We start from the raw sequence: 23,008 nt of genomic DNA, 5'->3' as shown, positions 1-23,008 counted from the left end.
AAGATTCTTTATTTTCATATCCCCTTCTAAGAATGTAACACTACTGTTCTGTAACTAAAAAGCAAGATGGTAAACATGGCTTGTCATTATACTGCTCTTTCCTTCAGATGAAACCTTCTTCAACTGTCTGAAGATTAGTTTACAGAAAACTATAGCTCCAGAATCTAATCTTCTAAAATCAGAATCATAGGATCTTGAAATATTTCTTTATTATGAGGAAAAAAAAAAAAAGAGTTTCCTCTCTTCTTCCTTTAGCATTTTGCTTTTAAGGATTCTGAGTAAGTCTTCTTGGGACTTGTTTAAATTCCTTAGAATACTGAGGTGGGTTTTTATGTTTATTATTAAAGAATCTATATTATTTTTTTAAAAAATGAAAAAAGTCCACTTTTTGTACATTATAGGTATTATCAGTTTAAGAGATTCCTTTGTTTAGCTTACAGGGCAGTGGAATTATAGAATCTGGTTTTTGCTTCATTTTGAATAGTATGGTACCTTATCCTAGCTTTCTATTTTCCATTTTCTTTTTTTGTTTGTAGATTCATAACTTCCTTCAGGTAAATGTTTTTCTGTTTCATCAAGAGGAACATTTTTAATATTGCCCAAATATTTCCTGATAAAGATGGTAATTTTTTAAAGCTGTGAGCTGTACGGGGAATATTATTTTAGTAATGATACCTAATATCATAGTGTAAACTCTTGTGAATACAGCTTTTTAAAAAGATTGAAAGCAGCCTTAACAAATTAAACTTTCTCTCAGTTATCAGTAATCTTCCATGACTGGTGATTCTGTGCACCTGTAAGCGCATCATATTGCAGATATATCCTCTTTGTTTAATCACTGACCTTCACTCAAGAGTACTGATAATATTTGTTTTATCACACAGGCCTCCAGCGAAGCTGTCTCCCTCTCTCCAGAAATGAACTATACACCTCTGCCTTCGGGATCCAGGGACCTCACCAATCATAGAGGTATGAACTAAACTTTTATTGGTATGGACTGCTGCAAGGTGGTAAACTTTGTTGTAAGGCCTTCTCTGTATTAGTTATTGCTGTATTAGCACTTTATTTAACATTGTGCCTTTCAAGCACTAGATGAGAAAACCATACCTGTCAAGACTACAGATTTTAACTCATATTAAATAGGAGTTCAAGGTGGTCTGCTGGGAAAGCAAATAAATCTGTGGAAAACATTCAATGATTTTTGTGTGTGTGTGTGTGAGAGAAAAACCTAAAGAGATTAGAGTACTTAAATATTGCTAAGTAGATGATTACATGCAGTATTGGTAATTTTGAGAGAATTGTAAACTTTCTAATATTTGTAAAGAGAGAGCTTTTTGGCAGTTTAATAATTTAGGGCTATAATTTTGAAACGTTAACATGTTTTCCTCCCAGTAAAAATTGATTCTTCTATGTTTTTCAATGTTAAAGGTGGATCAGTGTTCAATTTCCTTTTTCACCAATCCTTAGAACTTAAAAAGCACCTTGGGCAAATTCTTGAATTCCTTCTGCATACCTATGGAGCAAAAAGTTCAGAGAGCAGGTGAAAAACTAGATCAGTCAAGAAGGGCAAATTCCAAGCTCTTTCACATTTGTTATATAAAGGAAAAATTTATAAAGCTTGCAGCGTTTTTCAGTATGAAACCAGAGCACCAATACTCTTGTGTTTTCCACAGTATGCATTTGATTACATGGGGATTTTAATAGTTCAACTTTTCCGAGCTGTAATCATGTAAACCATTTCTGTAGAGGAGTGTTTTGTATAGAATACCAGAATCAAAGTAAATCTTGTGTTTATGAATTGATGGTAACTTGGTTTTAGTGTGTGTTCTACGACAGTGCAGGTGATCAAGGTAGTGTTAGTAGAATGCCTTATTATTTGAAACCTTAAGAAAGAACCAGGTAGGCAGCGCAACTGGACAAGGATCCATGATTCAGATGGGAAGAGTGAGGAAAGCAACTGATTAGGCTTTCATTCCTTGCAGTCTGTATCACTGTTGTTTTGCAAGGGCTCAGATGGATATCAGGCCACATCCTGTCCTTGGCGTAAACTGATATGTTGTACTGAAAATCAGATGTCCTGAAAGTGCTGTAGTGTGTTGTGTTCTGCCACTGAGGTCATGTAAAGAGAAAGGACTGAACCAAAATCCTGGATTTGAGCATACACCTGGACTTCAGAGATTATAAAAACAAACAGACCAAAATAACTTCAACCCTCTCTATCCCCCATTTCCTCATCCCCCCAGATAAAATTTAAGGGGGGGGGTGGGGGTGGGGGGAGAAAACAAACAAAAAACCCAAGGTATGTGTTGTGGTTTTGATTTCCAGGAAAGCATATTTGCTTTGAGGTTGGATTGCTGCTGTTGGATTAAATAGCCAGGGTCTAGCATGACAGTAAGTAGAATAACAGAATGTTGTAAATGCCTAAGATCTATTAAAATACATTAAATATGTATCTAAGCTAGGTATCCTCAGATATGTTTATTTATATGATGGTGAATTAGGAGTGCGGCTTCATGGCTGACTTTGACATAGAGATGCCAGTAGGTTTGTGCATCAAAAGTTGTCTGCTTTGCAGTATGGATTGACTTCTGGAGCTATAGCAGGTGCTACCCACGTGTCTATATGGGTGCCTGTTCAGATCTGGAAATCACCAGATACTGAATACCACTGTCTTCACTAGGGTTTGAGAGTGCCTCCTGCCTTGCTGTGAAGGGGGAGAATGGTATTTCCCAAATTATCAACTTTTTACCCTTAGCTATTCACATACTTCCATATTATTTCTGTCTTTACTCTTCCCAGAAATATTCTGCTTTGCATGCTAAACAGATGCTGAAAATTTCCTTGATGATTAAGCACAGTTATGTATTAAGTGAATAGAGAAGAGAGTGTCATCCAAAAAAAAAAAGGGGGGTGGGGGTGGGGGGAAGGAGGTAAAATTGGCCCTAAAAGAGACATTGTTAACATGCTTCAATAAGTAATATGTATATATATGTATGTATTCACAAGGAAATCATTAAGAAATCTTTCCAGAATTCCAGGTGTTGTAAATAAAGCTTGGAACAACCTGCTGGCAGGGTTTATTAACTCAATCAACTTATTTTACACAAAGAAATATGTCCAAGTTCACAAGCCCATAAACGATTAATTGGAGTCAATAGAAAAATCTCCAAGAAAAGAATGAAATACTTATTCGTAACCTAAAATAGCATGTTTATCTTTTTTTTTTTTTTCCACTGAATGCTTTCAGTGTTGTAAAAAAATGATTGAATCAGCTGTTGTATATGTAAAACGTTGGCAGTTTTCGACCCAAACTGAAAAGAAGAATGCTCTAAGTTTGTCAAGTGCTCTTATTTGTCCCTGGAGAAACTTGTTTACCAGAATCTGAAAGTCTGTCAAATGGTTTGGTACAGCTGTAAATAGATTTTTGGGATTGGGAGGGGGAGCAGAGCAAACAGTGTTTGAATAGTAGAGTTTTACTTGCGAAATTCATAGCTATATATAGGGAGAAATATGCAAGGGGAACAAAAGCATGTTGTTCTGCTTGTGTTGCACTATGTATCTTAAACCTTTCTCGTTCACATATTTGTTTCCAGACAAGATCTGGTCTTTTGGGGTTGACTCAGTATTTTGTACAAATAACGTTTAGGAATTTTAAAAATCTCCCTCTCAGTGTCAGAACCCACAGAATCTGCATATGACAGTGCTGTATTAGAGTGGAATAAATACAAGGGTATAATCACTGTAAATATTATATCAAATGCTACGATGCTTGTGTCTAAGTACATGATGAGAGTGATAAATATTGAATAAACATTTTTAAGCTTTAGAAATTTTCTCCCCATCATGGAAAAGTCGTTTTCCCATAAATTACATTGTTGCTCAGAAGCTCTGTTCTATGTCGAACATTTGCTCAGTCCCATTTATTTCTTAGTAGAAAATGTATTGGCCTTCTTTGGTGCAGGTTTCGGGCACCTGACAGCAATGTGATTTGATTCTTTATGAGATCTAATTACTGTCCCATTAAGCAGGCCTTCCAAAGTGGTAATTTTATAGCTAGCTTTATTTTTGTTTAGATTTCAAAACGATGATCTTAAACTCCTAAGGGTCTTTGTTAAATTAGTATCTTATATTTGATTGTATATTTATTTTTATATTGTTTTAGACATCAGTGATTTAGTTGTGTGAATTTTGTACAATTCTCTTACCCTGATAAAAATAAGTCAGTTCATAGACACCTCCCCCTGTCATACAGCATGCTTTAAAAAAAAATAAAAAAAATCCATGATTTGTATTATAGTAGTTCTCAAATTTGCTACTGAAACAAAATAAAATGGGCCTGACTTCTCTTCCTGCTTCTCCAGATCTAAGAAAATAGCTACAAAAAAATCAAACGTATATACTGTTGTTTTTAAATAGAAATGGCCATGCTCCCAGTACACAAAATTAAAGAAATGTAATGTGTTTTAGTAAAAATATATTCTGAAAATTTTGCTTATACAAAACAGTGAAAATGACATATGTTGACCTGTTACCTTTCTGTTCCTTATCATCATCAATTTATTAACTGAGTAAATATAAAATCTTAAAATAGAGCTTTAAAATACTTAATGTAGTCATAATTGATGGAAAAAGAAATTTTAAAATTTTAATATCCTAATTTTAAGGATAATTTGCTGGATGTGCAGAAAAATGCTACTTTCTCCCCTTCCCCTATGTTAGGTTGTATATTCCTTCTTCTTAATGTCATCTCTGGTAAGGAAGTTCCTTTGTTATGTTTAAGCATTCAGACTCAAGTTGCCTTCCGAAAAGAACAGTGCTTTCCATTTGCTGGGGAAAATAGTAATTTTTCATTCTATCTCTTGAGAAGCAAAATTATTAAATCATAAATATAATGAAAATCTGTTTTTCCCATATAAAAAAAAAAGTGCTGGATGCTCTTTGTATAAACAGAAATTTTATAACATTGTCTAGTATCTGATTTACTTGAAAACCTATTAGTTTGCCAAAGCTATTTGGTTTCCAGTAACATTTTATAAATGACTCCCTTTCTTGAGATCTTGCTTCTGGGAACAACCAGAGGTAAGTCTTCCCCATAGGTTACTGGTGGAAGGAAGAAGAAGCAGTTTCTGTTAAAAACTAAGCTTGTATTTATGTATGTAGTTTTTAGAGCCTTAGATTGGATTTACGCCAAGTTTTAATAGTTCCAATCTATTCTGGCTTGTAAGAACTTCCTGAACAAATCCACTGTCCTGTTCTGGTATCTATTCAGTTAATTATCCAAGCATTCTGGTATGCACAGAAATTATTTTCTCTTTTTTCCCCCCTCATTTTGAATTATAAGTGCCTGAATGAAAAATTGTTATTTACTCTAGAAGTATGTTTGAATTACCATACTGACACATTTTCTTACTTTCTGAAGCAGTCCAATTTGAGAAAGAAAGTCTTAAACTACATCCAAAAGCAAAGCCTAGAAGTCCAGGGACAGAATATTTTTGTTTTCCATTAGTCCTTTTTTTTTTTTTTTTTTTTTTTTTGAGACAGAGAGATTGGAAAAGAAAAGAAGTTCCTTCTGAATTTCTCTTTTGTTCTGACGGATGTATTGAAGAATTGTTTTGAAATTAAGACCTTTCCAAACTTTAGCATTTTTAAGCAAGCAAAAGTATGTTGGCATATAGTCTGTTACAGAGACACCTGCATTCAATACACTTGTTTTTGTTTGATCACAGAAAAATAAACAATTATACTGTGCTATAGTACTCAGAGTATATAGGTATAGAATTTTTAGTAATGACTGGTGTGACTGTACATAATGCATTCTGACTGATTTTTAGGGTGTAAAATCCAGCTACTAGCTTTGTAGGAATTGAGATATGTACTAAGTCGAGGCAGAAGTATACTTTGGAATGCACAATGAGCACTGGGTGACCCAGATGTCCTAGAATTTACTATCCACTAGTTGTCAGAGAGACCTACTACTTTCCAAGTCTGGTGTTGCAGACAGAAGATGGAATTTTTGGAGAACCGGGAGGAGTGTGTGTGAAAGAACCAGTTGATGTGAGGTGTGAAAGTCCCAAATGATCCTCCAGGGATTTTCCTGTTCTACCTCAATTTGCTCAGCATGTGCAGATTTTAGACATAAATATTCTGTGGTTCATCTGGAACTAATATGTATTGATCATTCAAGGACTAGGTCTTGATTTTTAAAATGATGCTTCAAATTTAGAAGTAAAATTATAGAATTGGCACACACTTCTTAATAATAAATGTTAATACACACAGTCCATATTTTTGAAGGCTTTCAACTCAATATATGTTCAGTCTGAAAAGCCGTGCTATCTTTAAATCACAGACATAAAAAGAAATCAGCTAGTATAAAAACTTACTTCCAGAGAGATAATTATCCTGTTTATATTATCATTGCAGTCTTCTCTGTTATTATTATTGACACAGTTGTTAGGTACTCATTGTGTTTTCAAGCCAGAGGCTTATTTAGAGTTTGAAATTGATTGCTGGAAAAGTCACAAAGCAATTTACGTGGCAGCTTATCATAATTAGTTAGTTTCCTTAATGTGAACTGCACTTTATGCTTATCAATTGATTTTTCTGTATAGCTGCATAAAACAGCTCATTGTGTGCTGTCCAAAAAGAGAATAATAATCATAAAATAACTGTGAGTAGTATTTTATCATTCAGCTAATCTGATAAATTCTAAAATAAATTTTAACAAAAGATGTATATACATGTATATAGGAATATTTGCTTAAACTCATCTGACAATTCAGAGCAGGATGAATAAGAGAACTGCAAACGGATGCAATATATGAAAATTCAGAGGCAGAGACCTGTGAATAGTGGGTAATTCTTTTTTTGTTGGTTTTCATGAGGTGCAACCGTATTTCTAGTTTCTAAGCTACATTATTTCAGAGTGAGTGATAGGCTGCACACCTCTTAGGCCAGGATCTTCTGAACGTGAGATGACTGACCATTTAAAAAAAAAAAAAAAAGTGGTGGTGAGGTGTTGCAGTAACATGGAACAGAAAAATATCTTCCAGGAGCAAGAACACTCAAAAGCTGTGACATTTCCTATTGATGGCAGAAAATATGTCCCATCAGTGAGTTGTACTGTGCTCATGACAGCCCCAAGGGGAGTGTGTGGAAATCCTCTTCTTCTGGTACTGTAGGAGATGACTAAAATAAAGATTCTGTTATGATGAAAAGAAAGAAATGTCATTTGGCTTGCCTTCTGTGATATGAGAAATTGGGTTCTAGTGCCTTGCTTAGTTTTTGAGTTTGGAAAATTTTCATTAATGGAAGCACAAGTTACACTGGAGAAGTATGGGAAGCAAAGTGATGGTAAAGATGAGTGCCAGTGCGAGAGGAGATTTGAATAAGAAAAGATTTGGTTTTCCTGTCTTAGTTTCCTTTAGTTAAAGACATTTGAAAGACAAAATCTGTCAGTGGTAGGCTGGAGTCCTTGCAGTTTGGAGGTGTAAGAAGATAACAGGAGATGTTTACAGGCTTCTCTATTGTGAACTAATTGTTTTTGATGCTACTGAGAGGGGCTTATCCTGCAGCCACTGCTAGATGGGCTTTGTATGTGCATATAGACCTGCCAAACCATATACTTGGAGCTGATTTGAAAGGTATGGTCCTCTGTTTCTTCAGTGGTGAAGCTGATTTCGTGTTTCTAACTGTGTTTTTCCCTTCCAAACTGCACTCGAGTTTATTTCCACTCAGTTTCTCTGATGCGGTTGCTTTGTGGGAATGGAGAAGAATAGGTAAAAGGGATCAGTGGAACAACGTAAGTGGGGAAAAATGCTAGAAGGCGTGTTTTCTTAGAGAGGCTTATTGCCTTGAAGTGCTTCCATCTGATAACAGTAGCCCACATGTATTGGTATTTGCCCTGAGTCTGCAAATGCATTAGACATGTGTCCCCCGTTGTGTGAATTGACACACAGTCACAGATGTTGCCTTTCAAAGAAATCAAGAGGTCCAGCACACACAATCCATTCAGCTTTCAGCCTTGGAGTGGTTTATTGCTGGGCAGTAATGAAAAAAGCAGATTAAGGAGTGTCTCATGTAGTACCTCTCCTGAGCCTTAATCTGTTTGTTTACTGGAATAGAACCACCACAATAACAGTGGTCTTTTGTGGACCAATTTACCTCACTTGCTCAGTAGTGATAGTCTCAGCCAGTGCTTGCGTGTTCTGTGTAAAGCACAAAGACTTTCCCAAATGCGGAATAAATTGTGGTTGGATTTGAGTGTGACCTTGACTAATATGGTTCAAGAAATACACTTTCTGGGTCATTGAATTCATGTTCTTGACACTTAGAGGGTCAACAATTTCTTGTCTGTGTACAAAAGGAATGTTGGAGTTGAATCAGTGTACTTCAGATTATTAAAAATTCAGCATTAAAACACGTTATTTTCCATGATGAGAGCAACTAGGCATGTGAAACCAGGGTGGGGTGAAAGAGTTGGGAATGGTATATAAAGTGACTTTCAGTTTTGTTCAGAGCCTTTCCTGATGGTTAGAAAAGTTAAGATTAATTTTTAAAAGACAGTATAGTTTTAATTTGTGAGTATTCTCTGTGTTCTGGGGTTTGAAAGTGAACCCAGGGGGCTGAGACCAAGTGGACAAGAAGTTCTAGGAAGATCACTTCCTGAAGTGCTACTTTTATGTGGGAATGAAATAATGGCGTTTTGGGGGCAAGACTTTTAAAGGCATTAAGATTAACTTAACCTTAGGTACTTAAGGAATTAAGTGTTTAATCAAGTTTAGGTTAAAATTTTGTTCAACATCTAAGGAGTTATGTGCAAAATTCCAGTTCTATATCTAATGGGAATTAGGAATATAAAACTCAGCCTTTCAAAATTATCAGCCTTTTTCTTTTCCCAGATATTACAGTTTCATTTTTTCCACAGTGCATGTTTTCTAATCTGACTGTTGAAGCCTTGAAGCCTTTTTTTTTTTTTCCTTCAGTATTCCCATAACTTCTGTTGTTTTCATTGCAACTTTCCCCACATTTGCCAAAACTAACCTGGCAGTCTGGGCCTCAGTCACCCATACAAGTGTCACATCAGAGTGAGTATGATTAATGAGGAAAAAAAACTTAGTTCAGATTTTTGGGTAGACTAGAAGGTGTCTGATATTTCACAACATAGCTCATTTTGTCATGCTGGCAATAAGAAAACATGAGAATGCTCAAGCTCCAAGTAACATGAGTATAAGGTGGCAGAAAAACATAAAAAACATTGGCTTCCTTTAGTGGAAACTTGGGATCCAAAACCATAAATCTGTCTAAAATCTTCAGATATGCAAAAGAACTAAAGATGCAATGAGTGTGCAACTGGAGATTAAAAATAAATAAATAAATTGTCCAGTAAATTTGCCACTTGGCTTTATAATAGATAACCTTTTACAATACAGAAGGTCAGACGTAGGCTGTGCTACTTACAGTCCTTCCAGGAGAAACATGTTCAAAGCACATACAGTCGCTGAGCACATACAGTCGCCTGAGAGATCCCCATGTTTGGTTAGCACTTCAGCCTAGCCTGTTTTTTGCAGGAGTCCTCCAATTTTATCATTCAGGCATTTTTACAGCCTCATTGGAACAAATAAACAAACATCTGGAATCATGTGGTATATTTAATTAAAAACTTTTTGTTTGGCCAGAAATAGTAAAATCATGAAAAATTGCCTGTCTCCAAGCTCAGAAAGGCCAAATGATGAAGCTGTTGGCTACAGACAGTTTTACAATGTATTGAAATTCATAGATATGCACACCTGCTACAAGTGCCCCCCCCTTTATTTAGATTCATAACCATTAATGAGTGTTTAGTACACAGATTGTAACCCTTGTTTAAATAGGAATTTACTGTTTTTAATAACATACAGACACATGTTACTATATTCCAAACAGCGTATACTGTTCCATAGTAAACAGAATAAAGCTTTATAGTCTTGGTTTAAAAAAAAAAAAAAAAAAAAAGGAATCTTTACAGTACAGGTTCCAGTTGAATATTCTGTCAGGTGAGCACATGTTAATTCCAGAGGCAGTAAATATCTGCCTCATGCCATGAGTCTGTATATCAAATGTTGGAAATGTAGTGATGGCAATTTCTCTTCAAAATTTATTCTGTATAAGGAAAAAGTAAATTTTCATTCTTTCATTTCATGCTTTTTTGAGGAAAATTTCTGGAGTCTCTTGATGCTTTTGCAGATGATACTGCTTGCTAATGATCTGAGATATTTTGAATTGCACATGCCAGTTGGTCACAGAATATTCTACGATTCAGGATTATTATTTATGAAAACTAGTTAGCCTAATGGACTACTACCATTTTGCATGCACTAATAAGGGCCTTTGAACATGTGACACAGTCTTATTTTTGAGCTTGTACATCTCAGTTTCTAAATAGCTAAATCTCTACTGAGAAAATGATATGCACACAGGAAGATCTCCTGCAGCTGAATATTGATCACCATTCTTCATATTGCTTATGATGAAAATAATTTGAACATTCAATTTTGAGCTGCTTTTCTCTGAGGATTTAAGATTTCTTAGTGGGATAGGATGCTTACATGACCTTGGCCTCTCTCCTCTGGTTAGTTACTGATTTGAATGAGGGAGAAATGGGAGTCATCAGAAACAAAGTACTAATTCCCACATAGTGAGTACATGTAGAAGCCTACTTAAAAAAAATAAATAAAAAACTAGGAGGAATAGGTGAGGAAATAAATTTCCTGCACAGTCAAAAGAGCAGACATCTGCATAACAACAGTGAAACTATTTTACTCCCTTGTGTGTTGGTTCTTTATGGTTCACACATCATACTGTAATATACGTTTCTTCCAAGCTATGATCAGCCAAAAAGATGCAATGTATTTTGAATTTCTTCATTCCATGTACGTAGTTTGTTAGGAAGCTGTGGGTGAAGGTTCCTTTCTTTAATTTTGCTTTCTGGAAAGAAAGGGCTATCTTTGTGTTATTTTACTGCATGTCCTTATGCAAGAAGAAGTTGTCAGTGTTTTATAGAATATGAATATCTGTATTCATGATCTAACGATATGTTTGTTGATCAAAGTTTCTTTCAGAGCTCTGAAAGTAAATGTTAGGAAGGTTGACACCCCTACCCCCCTTTTTTTTTTTTTTCCTGTTTTGTGATGTTTCAGTGGTCTGTTAGTAGCCTCAGTGCTAGAAAAATAAATGATAGGAAGTACCATGACATCCTTTGTTAGCTTTGTATGCCCTTAAGCAGAGAGCTCACACCTGGGGAGAAGGGAAGGAAAGAGGTGAACAGTAAGTATAAACAAGGGAAATTGTTTTGTGTTCCTTGCCCAAAAGAGGATGGTTGATCTTTTTTTTTTTTTTTTTTTTTGATATCCATTGTTCTCCCTCTTGCAGTTTGGGAGATTTTGCAAGTTATTTCTATTTACACAGGAAGGAATTCTTTTACTGCATGATTGACAACATTGGTGTGTTTTTGTAAGACCTTTTTAAGAAAGCTTGTCTATGACTCTAAAGTGCCTAGTAAAGCTAAGCAACCACCTGAAAGACCCCCCACCTGTGGCTGCATAAAACTGAAATAAAGAATGGAAAATAACCCATTGTGTATGCACTTTCCCACCTACTGAGAGCAAAATGCAATGCAATTTTAGTACTTGCATGCCACTGGGGAAAATAGACTCCTAAAATCACATAGTGAAACACTGGAAAAATTCAGTGAATTTGTACTAAGCACTATGTTATAAAACCTAAGGAACCGTAGTCTCTGCTTCTCAAGTGAAACAAGATTTGTATTGCAGTTCTGTTACAATGCCTACCAAATGTAATGATGATATTTAGCACAGTAGGCTAGAGGGGAAAAAAAAAAAAAAGTAAGGCTGGTGAATAAGGGTCCTTTCGCAGGAATGCTATGCAGAGGGGGATGCAAGCAACCCTTGTTATGTCTACTTAAAGACCAAGCAAGATTGTAATCCCTGAACTTCTTTTGCTTCTGTTGAGTGTTGTGGGGTCACACACAGAGAGGTGGAAAGTGAACATGGCCTGAGTTATCTTTTTCAAAACTATTTATGGTAGTAGACTTGATTTCTCACAATGAATGGAGAACTAAATTGCTGTTAATGTCTGGTCTGAGTGTCGTAAGAATACATGTGTACCAAACCTAGGGGGCTACTATGCCAGTATGCTGGGTTTCCCTGCATTGGCTTAGCTTCCTCAATACCAACTGCTGCAGTAGGTTAGGAACTGCATTCAGATTTGTTTAGATAACTGCATCTGTCCCATCTCTACCTTTTCCTTATAGGATGGAGGCAACTCCCAGATGGTGTTTTTTTGCCGAACTGTAGGGGGGAGCAGCCTGTCTTAACAGTCATTTTTGTTCACATGAAATAGAAGGAGCAGGCTCAATGCAAATCATCCCTTGGGCCCTGCCGGGCGAGCTGGACAACCCCCCACCAAAATCAACCAAACCAACCCCACCCAATTAATTCAGTTGGCAGATCATTTCCTACTTTGTGAAGACAGTGAATGATAAATTCCACTGGGGAAAAAAAGAGAGCAACTTTATAATAAATAGATTAAATATAACCTATTAGATCATTAAGAAGCAATTTGTGCTTCTGAAGCAAACATTACTGATGTAAAGCACATATGTTAAGAAAAAGAAATACCAGGTGGAAATGACAATAAGGTAAGAAGGAGGTATATAGACATCCCTCAGGCTCCAATTGTAGATGTAAAGTTTGTCTCTGTCCTGTTATCTGATGTTAGATAATAATGACAGAAGTGTGGAGGAAGGCTGAAGGAGTCCCTTGCTTAACTGTTAATCATTGCACTGCTTTTTTTCCACTTTTGTTCCACTCTGTTATTGTAAAAAGTAATCCCTTTACCAAGGTGAGTTTAACAATAAAACAGAAGCCATCTGATATTTTTTTTTCTTTAAAAATGTGTTTGCAATAAAGGAGTACAATGGTTTTATTCAATGGACCCACAAATGAGCAGAATTAGATCATCAAAACATGCTATGAAGGAGAGTGCTTAGTGTCTATAAGTTCTCTTGTTCTGCTGATCCTTAAGTACTTTCTACTGTCTGCATCTTTGGAAAGATGACTGTTCAGATCTGGAAGAAGTGAACTAGTTAAAATAGACTGCAAGGCTAGTAAATGACATTCATTTGGGAGATACAGGAAACATCAATCAGGCAGAAGAGGTTCTTGTGCAAAGTTAAAACATGAATTGAGGTTTGATAAATTAAATAAAAATAAAAAATTAAGGTACAGGTATGATCTGTAGAGTACAAAGAAAGCCAGGAAGAGTTCTAGGGGAGATTCGACCAGTGAGGATAGACACTGGCTTTCTGTAGCTAAGATACAGTAGTTAGAAATGCACTGAATGGGAGATCCACACAAGACAAGTCACAAGCAAGAACACACTTCTAACCCTAAGTCGTCTATCCTGCATACAAACAGTGTTTTCCTGGCGGATTAATATTTAGTTTATACCAATATAACAGTTCTCTAAAATCATTCTTTGTCAACTTACAACTTAAAGAAGCTGCAGCGTTTTACCAGGGAGTCAAATTTTGCTCTGGCATTCTTTTTTCACTGTCACAAGCAGGAAAGGCGAAGAATTAATACTGTTACTGTAAAGCTGTGGGGGTTATTCTGGATTTGTTCTTGCATATTTAAGAGCTCAAATATAGAATTATTCTGTGGAAACTCTGGAGGATGCCAGTTTCTAAGTCAGCTTACAAAGTTGTGCACTTAGTTTATACCTTATTGACAGTTTGGGAGGGCAAACAGCATCTGATTCATAAAATGAGGTCTCGAGAGTAATGACAACAAAGTTTTCAAATCTGAATAAATATTTTGGTTTATATTATGAGTTATTTAAAATTTGAACAGGATAATTCTGATAGCACTGAGTTTTAACTAGTTCCCTCTTCAGAAGGTACTTTTAAATAGATAAAGGTGCAACAGCAAGGTCTAATCATTTTGATCTGTGAAGGTCAAACACACTTTGTTTCATCATAAGTAGTTTTTAAGTATGGAGATGGAGCAAAGAGTGAAACGCAAAGCCAAAACATGGCGGTCAAGCTGATGTTTATATTTTTAAGTAAAAGAATTAGTTTGTTCCTTATCTTAAGTTTTTGCTCGCTTTGTGATTGTTTGTCTCTTAAGGGTGTTGAAGGATTATTATTTTTTTTAAGTTCCAAAGTAAGCTATTTAATACCAGTTTGCAGGTATTTTGGACTTTCCTAATTTATGGATTTTGAGATAAATCTTTTTTTTTTTTCAAATTCTATATTATTTCTTAATAAAAAGGACATCTAATTTTTGTTTCTTGACAATTCCCATGTTTCACAAGCTTAACACAAAAAAATTCAGTCAATCTAGGAAATGGTTTCTCTGATCTGTAGCTTAAAGTACTGCTTTGGATACAAATATATTAGTACAGGAGGGGAATCTCTAGGCAGTTTCTCCCTCTGGCTGTAGTTAGACCTGCACAGATTAAGGGGAAGAAATCCATACACATGCTAGGCACCTCTGTACTCTGAAACAACTAGCTGCAGGTGTTTTAGCCATGCACATGTGGATATATGATGAGGCTTTTCAAATTTTCAGCCTAGTCTTCACTTTCAGGGTAATGAAATGTTGAAGGAGCGGGGAAACAAGATACGTATATATGTTGATGTTATGATGTTGTGCATAGTGAGTCCATCTCAGTGTGGCTACAGATTGTTAAGCATTGCAGCTATACAATATCAGTTTTGTATCACATCCTAAAGAGTCACCTTAGGTAGCCTAAAATTTGTTGACAGTATATTAGAAGAGTAACTTAAGAAGGAGAATTATTTCATAAGTGTGAACATTTCCTGTAGTGCCTAGATAGATACTAGGAAGCCCTCATCCAAATATTGATCATGTTTTTTGTTCGTTTGTTTTGCTTGTTTTTATATGTTGTTTGCCAAGCTCTACATGGCAACAGAATAAATTGAAACTTCTGGGTGAATTCTATCCAAGATGTATATGAACTTTCTGCTCCTCTTTTAAAGTAGTTTAAATATTTTGTTTGATTGATCATCATCAGTATTATTTTTTTGGTGACTCTTGATTTGAAAGTAGACTTGGAGATGCCTAAGAACAGCTTGATGAGATTTAACCTCTGTAATAGGTTGATAGATAACATGTTTAAATCAGAAGGAGGAGGGAGGCATTATGATATAGATCATAGTGTAATTTCGGTAATCAAATTCACTGAAATATGTCATTGAAAATATACTTATGAATCCTAAATCATAGGATGACTGTCAGATTTCTTTTAGTCTATGAACAATGGCAATCATAAGCTGAAGATGAAATACGGTCAGAGCTTCTGTCTCTTTGACAATCACTCCAATATTTAGACAGTGTTCTCATAGATTTCATTAGTTAGCTCATGCGTTTTACCTTTTCCCTCATGTAACTCTAATACCCCATGAGAAGCCAAGACAAGCAGAATTGAGTGTTATCTCTCATAATTATAAAAGAATTTACATATGAATATGTAAAGCCAGAGGAACTTTCAAGTATGATTCCATGGATTGCTCGTGTGACCTAGGGAATAATAGGGCTGAATTCGGTGAGTTTCGATGTGCTTTTGAGCAATTACAAAACCTTCTCTAACTGATTTAGAGCCTCCTACCTTTTCCTATGCCTGTTGCATAGCTGAATGAGGTTTAAGTTTATTTTTTCATATGCTGTTGCCTTGATGTTTAATAAAGAAAAGGGAGGAAAAAAAGAGAAAAACTAACAGCAGTTAGACAGTCTTGAAGAGCTGCTTTGGCTAACAAGCCAGAGAGAGTGAAGAGATTCTGATTAACAAGGCAATCTGCTTTTATGAAGTATCTTTTATGCAGTCTCTCTGGGCACTTGCAGTGCAATAATCTGTGGAGCTTGGCTAAGTAAAGCAAAATCTTGAAAGAATGGAAATTTTGAAAGCAAGGAAAGAAGGGAGCTTGATCTAATGTCATAAGGCAGGGAGTTTTGGAGCCTTGGGGCACAATTAACAAAGGGTCTGGCACCTGCCGTCTCCAGTCTTTGTGTTCGTTAGAGAAAGATTTAGTAATCCTGCTCATGGGATGTAGCTCTTTCTTGTCTTGACTTCAACCCACCCTGGCTCAGAATTTATCTGAACACCTGTGTGGCAATAACATATCATTTTGGGCCCCTCACTAAAAGAAAGATACTAAGTTGCTGGAACACATTCAGAGAAGACCAACAAAGTTGGTGAAGGGACTAGGACGCAAGGCATATAAGGAGTGGCTGAGTGAGCTGGGGTTGTTTAGTCTGGAGAAAATGAGGCTAAGGGGAGACCTCATGGCTCTCTTACAACTATCTGAAAGGAGATGGGTGTTGGTCTCTTTTCTCAGGTAACAAGTGATAGGACACAAAGAAACAGCCCCCAGTTGTGCCAGGGGAGGTTTAGATTTTATATCAGGAAGAATTTCTTCACAGAAAGAGCTGTTAGACATTGGAACAGGCTGCACAGGGAAATCATGGAGTTGCCATCCCTGGAGGTATTTAAGAGATGCGTTGGATATAGCACTTAGGGATGTGGTTTAGTGGGGAACTTGGTGATGGTTGGCTAGGTGATGGTTGGACTCGATGATCTTAAGGTTTTTTTCCAACCAAAGTGATTGTATGATTCTATCTCATCTGCAGTGATCTTTTAGCCTTTGGTGATGTACAATTTGCATTTTAATAAATGATTTTCATTTGAATATATGATACAGTGCCCTTAAAAAAGATTCTCTGTTTTAATAAAGATCCCACTTTTTGTAGCAGCCTTTCTGTTCAGCAATTACAAAACACGGTTTGAGGGAAGGAGCAATACCATATCATTTAGTCTGTTCAAACCCACCGTTCTTTAAAGATATTGTGAAGAAAGTGACAGCAGCCCAGCTCAGCTTTAATGGGCAGGTGATGAAGAAGCCAATGGCTTTTTCATCTAAGCACAAGTTTTTTCCTGTCCAGTAAACCCAAATATTGAAGTGATCCACGCTATACTTTTTCGAGTTATTCACAAAAATAATTAACTGTTATGTGATCGCTTCTGACGCTGTGTCATTTCTTTGCTGAAGCTGATGCTATTATGGCTATAAACTACTATAGCATAACAGCTGTTTATCAAAATATTCATGAAAATCTTCTGTGACAGGAGAAATGGGCATACTTGTAATACTGTTTCCATGGAAAAAGATGCATGTGCTTAGATTTAGTCAAAATTATGGCATACTGTTCTAAACTTGACAGAAGTAGTTCAGCACATAATCCATAATAAAATAGGAACTTGTGGTATTTAAACACTAATTCAGTGCATATGGGTTTGTATGGAAATACTATGTTTAAGATATTGCAAAACAGGTTTTTATAGCCAATGCTACCCAAGCTATGGCATATATCCCAATCCTGAGTAAGGTCTTTATCTGGGGTCCAGGCTGTGGTTCCATGGTTTGCTGTCTCTGCCCTGTAAAACAACTAGTGGATGTTACATGCATTTTTGATTGATGCGGTATTGAGGAAGATTTGGGAATTTAAAAAAAAAAAAAAAAAAAAAACCCACAACATAATTACAAAGCTTAGAGAACAGTAGGAAATGAAGCCAGGAATGTACCTATAATTTAGGGTAAGGAGTAATAATGAGTGCCCATAAAAATAAATAACCATGATGTTAAATAGACTGCAGATCATTTGCACCTTGAGGCTTTTCTCAGATTTTGTGCCAGTAAAGAAATGTGGTAATAAGTCCTCATGCTTTTAGCCAAAAGAGTTTCTTGTGCACAAATTTTATTTGTTGTAAGTAATTTGGATAGTCTCAGAAATATTTAGGAGTATGAAGGGGGGAGAGGAGGAAGATGAAGGCAAAAGTCCTAAAAAACTTCACTACTTTGAAGAAGTACTTTACATTCAATTGTCCTTGATCACAATTTTTATACTCTTTCTGACTCTTTCATATCCAATAATGCCATTCTGAAATCTATTCTGAGCAATTTTAATTATTTCAGGTCTATTCAATAAGAAAACATTTTTGATCACTGTAGACATGCAGAATAAATCGGTGTGATTGCTGACCAGTTCTTATAACAGTCTTGAATGTTGTCTCTTAGCTTGTCCTTCCGCGTGTCAGTCAAAAAGTAAAATGCTTTGTGTCTTTGTTAACTTAGAGACATGTTGTTGCATGTAAATATGTTGGGCTAGAGAGTGAAGTATAACTTTTCCTTTACTCCCAACTGTAGGAAAAAGTGAAGGATCAGCTTCCATAGTTGAGGAATTAAAAGCTTCTGCCCAATGTGTGGTGCTACTCAGTGCTTCTGCTTTATCACAGAAAAATTTGGCTGATTAAAAATTACCACACTGCTGATTTTTGAATAACATTCTTCCATGTCAATATTTATTCACAGCCCATGTTGTAATCCTATTTGTTGATAACATAGTACTGTCTATATGTGCTAATTAGCATTTTACAGCTTTCCTTCTCATTCTTGAAGTTTCATTGAATTTATTAGTTAGTTATGTATTTAACATTGCAGATCAATGATTATCATCTTCTGTACAGATTCAGGCAGTTTACACTTGATTGTCATACTGTTGTGTAAGAATTTTTGTGGATGTACTCTTTCTCTCTGACTAAATTTGTTGAACCACGCTGAAAAGAAATTTGGAAAGCAACCTGATTTTAGTAAAACTTTATTAGTTCAGTGAAAGGTGGAACAGTCAACAACTTCTCCATACTTCAGGTTCCCAAAGCAAGAAGGAAATTTATCCTCTCCATTGAGACATAAACTAGTTTATTTTCAGTCATTTATCTGAAAGGTTGGTGCTCACCGCAGTAATTCATCAACCATTTTTTGTGAAGTGTATCTGGCAGGCCTTCTTGGCATCAGCCTTTGAAATTCTAAGAGTTCTTGCATCCTCTGGGAACAGAGTGACTCTTCTTCTTATTGCACATCTGGAAGGAATGTTTCTGCCTTTTACTTTCAACAGGGAGAGATTTTTAGGATAGTAATTTCACTTCATGGAACTGTGTGCTGGTATCTTCAATTCTTTTTTTTTTAAGATGGAAAAGGGAAAAATGCTACTATTTATAAAGTATCTTTGTATTGCGATTTTAATTGCAAACCATAAAATTATCATTATTGTATAAGAATAACAATGAGAGCAGAAAAAAACGACACTGGGAAAGCTTTATTAATGTTACCACTAAATTAAAGATTTTATTAACAATATTAGTGCATTTTAATTTGTTTAAACTAATATGAGTTACCCTATTGTATTATTTTACCTCATCAAGCACCTGGTTTAATGAAACTGATGCTTACTTCTGTTGAATTTAATGTTCCTTTATAATAACAGCTTAGTAAAACTTCATACAGAAAGAAAATTTTCATTGTAAATTTAAGGTTTCCAAAGGTGAATTTAGCTATTAGGAAAAGTTCCCACCTTGTATTCAGTTCTGCAGCATTAAGTGAATGACAAGAAATGTCCTAATTCTTTGTTGCAAAACATCAGTTGTAAATGTTTGTGCCTAATTATTTAACTTCTTTATTCAAATGAACAACTCTCAATTCAGTTTTCCAATGTAAATAATTATCTAAAAGCTCATCCTCTTTATTATGAAGTTATTATTTATTACCATTATTAATCATAATTATTTAATAGGATCAATTACATTACTTATCCTAATCCAGCAAAACATCTGAACTGTCACTTAAATTCCATTATGTGCTTTGGCCTTTTGTTGAATATGGATGGCTTTAAGCATATGCCTAAAAGACTTATTGAATGAAAGGCTAGTTATTGGAACAGGGGTTAATGCTGTTTGCAAGCTTTATGTTAATAAAAATCTAGAAAAGATTGAATTTGGTTTTGTATTTCAGTGAAGAATGGCGTAAGGCAGAATGCCAACAGGAGATGCCTTAATAATCCATAAACCTGTGGTAGCCAACTAATTGGGGACATTATAGAAAATCTTGGCTTTATGTTGGCCAATATTTCTAACGTGAGTTTCCATCAATAAGTGCAGGAAATACTATGCATCTAATATAATACTAATAATACTAATAATATAATACTGTACATCTGCATGAAGAAACTAAAATTCAGAAAGTTCTGAAGACGTTATAGGCATTAAATTTTTATCCACTGCATTATAAAAGAGACATAGATTGTTTTTTGGTCTTCAGAGTAATGTTTTCTCATTACTAATTAGTAGCAAAATCTCAATAATCTTTCATAAGAATAGCTCTGTTTCCGCCAGTTTCTGATTCAGTCTCCCACATCTCTTCATTCCTGACTGGAATCCCAGTCCCAATATGTATTTACTACTACAGCTAATGATAGTTATCATGGTGTATGTACACAGTGTTATCAGCCTTCTTGCCTCTGCAATACCATAATTAATTGTTCTATGCTACAAAGAATTGTGCAATTGAAAGTCCAACGTTTTCAACAATATTCTGAGAAGCAGTGTACAAATATGAATCAATTACTACTGTTAGTGGACATTTATGATCTCAGAATTTTCACTGTCCTTGGCAGATCTGCTTTCTTCCTTGTGGCTTGCCAACAGGGCTTCCTATATGGGCTGATGAAATTTGAATGTTATGAAGATGGTATATGGGTTTTGTGTTTAAGTGAACACAAGGAGGTTTTAGGCTGAATAATGGTTTTGATTTGATTTCAGAATTTCATTAATTGTTTTCTTTGTTTTTATTCCTGTTTGTAATCTCACTTTGTTATTTTATAGGAATTTCTTGGTTCACCTTTCTCTTAAAATTTCCACGTTCTTAAGCTGAAATCATATCCACACACTGTTCCACACTGGAACTGAAAGACATGAACCTTGAATTGTATAGATTCAGGTTCTTTGTCGTGAGTTTTCTGTTGTAACCTGGCCTTCATGCAGTCAAGACCTAGGAATCAGGTTGCATTGTCTATCCAGTATTCACAAGTTTTTCATATTCAAATATTTCATGCTATCCCACTTATTGTATGCTATTATTGCTTCCATACTGTGGGACTATGTTCGTTAAGGTATCTAGATGCATGAAGATGCTTCTCTCCTAGTAATATGAACCTTAAAAATGTAGCCCTTAGACTGTACGAGACAAATATATTCACCCTCAATAAATGCATTTGAAAGGTTAAATTTTATGAGTGGTTTCACATTCCTATGTTTCTATGATTCCATTCAAAGATTCCTTCTCCTTGAAAGCTGTGAAACGGAATGAAGTTTTCCTCCCATTGTTCCACCTAATCAGGTGAATTAGTATATTCCAATTGATTTTTTTTTTTGTTAGCTTTTAGTGCTCATATTTTGTCCCTTTGGGCTCTTACACTGTTCTGTGGATTTTTCCTACCCCTTTCTCTTGCCTGTTCTATATTGGCTCTTCTTTATGTGAACTGACATTGTTTTTCATCTAGGAAGATTTTAGAAACAACACCGCTGTGATATGCAATGTGATCTGACGGCGGTCAGAAGCTGTCCCTATGGAATTGTATCTATTTGACTGTTCCTCTGAGACTTGCATTCCCAGGCCCTTAGTCCATCTCTGAATCTTTTGCTTGAGCTGATTCATCTGAACTAACTTCTGAAGAACTTAATAATTGTCTTCAAGATCAGTTTGCTACCAATGCATTGATATGGAGCACATAGTCAATGCATTGACTGTTCTAAGAAGAACACAAAAGCGTTAGTACATTGCAGTCCTTTTAGACTGCAAATTCTTATACAGCAGCCTCGTTACTACGGATTTCATGACTGCTAATCCACTACAGGAGACTATATGATATTTTAGCTCTATTCCATATAACTGCCCAAATAACAGATTTTTCTACCAAATCATTTGGTAGAAATTTCCTTTTCATCTGTGTCTGTTTGTTAGAAGTTTGCTGATAGGAAATGTGTTGAAGTAAAAATTTACGATTTCCCAACATATCCCTATATAGTGTTATTGATTTCATAGTTCAGCTTTCCTTTTGCTGTAGTGAATTTTACTTTTAGGGGATTCTACAGTGCTAATCTCCTTGGAATTTAGTGATTATCACACCCAAAATAGGCATTAAGTGCTACATTCCAGAAGGAATTATCACCTTCTATCATCTAGCTAAGCAGGAGCTATGACTAGCACTTTTCTAAGGGAGAATGAATGAATGAGGAATTTCTAGTTTCAATTCATACTGTAGCCACCACCACTAGAAAATGAAGAGGAACTTTCTGTGAACATCTGCAGGCACCAGAACAGAAATACCTCTGGGGTGGATTGTGCTCTTCCTAGTCTTCATACTTCCAAGAAACAAATTGAAAAACTGTGTGGTTAAGGATCATTTTTATTATTAATTATGTTCTTGATCTGTATATAACTCACCAAAGAAATCAAATACCTTTCCCTGCTTGATCTGGAATAGGCAGTAACATCTACAGTGAAGTTAGGGTATTACTCTGTGAAAGTAATACTGCTTATTCGAAGGAAACTGATAGAGTTCTATGGTTTCCAGTAGGGGCACCCACATGGTGCCTCCTGCCCATACGTGGCCTACTAGACCAATTTGTCCATCCTGTGTTCTCTTTCTGGATGCTCCCTTTCTCAGGAACCCCTCCAATGCAATGCTGGCACGGCGTATTCTGTAGTCATGATGAATACCTAGTATTAATGCTGAAGGAAGTTCATTGAATTGAGCATTGGGCTTCACTCCCTTGTTTCAGTGGCAAGTTCATGCTCTGAGTACAAATATTCAGAAATAATTCTTCATTGTTATATTCTTAGGGTTCAAACCTTCTTTTTTTCTACTTTTTAATAACCTCATTATTACACACTTCTAATATCCCAGAGTAGATGGCTTTGTTCTTGAGTGACATCCACATTTCTTTTTTCAAACTACTCACCATAACCTGGAAAAGAATAGAGCTCTCAGATAGACAGTCAGTGAGTGTCTCTGTCAATGGCAGTATCTTGGTACAA

The 23,008-nt window shown here is 35.7% G+C and overlaps 1 protein-coding gene across 6 annotated transcripts in view; it reads left to right on the top strand.

The window, feature by feature from the left end:
* The window catches only part of LRMDA (leucine rich melanocyte differentiation associated), a 712,994-nt gene that overhangs the window by 607,855 nt on the left and 82,131 nt on the right, over positions 1-23,008 (top strand). For all 6 annotated transcript variants that reach the window (XM_067000856.1, XM_067000858.1, XM_067000857.1 and 3 more), the window contains one exon: positions 885-969. In XM_067000856.1, coding sequence (XP_066856957.1) covers positions 885-969 — 85 coding nt within the window. The remainder of the gene's footprint in view (positions 1-884; positions 970-23,008) is intronic.

Source organism: Anser cygnoides, chromosome 7 (genome assembly GCF_040182565.1).
Source record: "Anser cygnoides isolate HZ-2024a breed goose chromosome 7, Taihu_goose_T2T_genome, whole genome shotgun sequence".
Lineage (NCBI taxonomy): Eukaryota > Metazoa > Chordata > Aves > Anseriformes > Anatidae > Anser > Anser cygnoides.
This window is presented reverse-complemented; position numbering and strand designations above follow the sequence as displayed.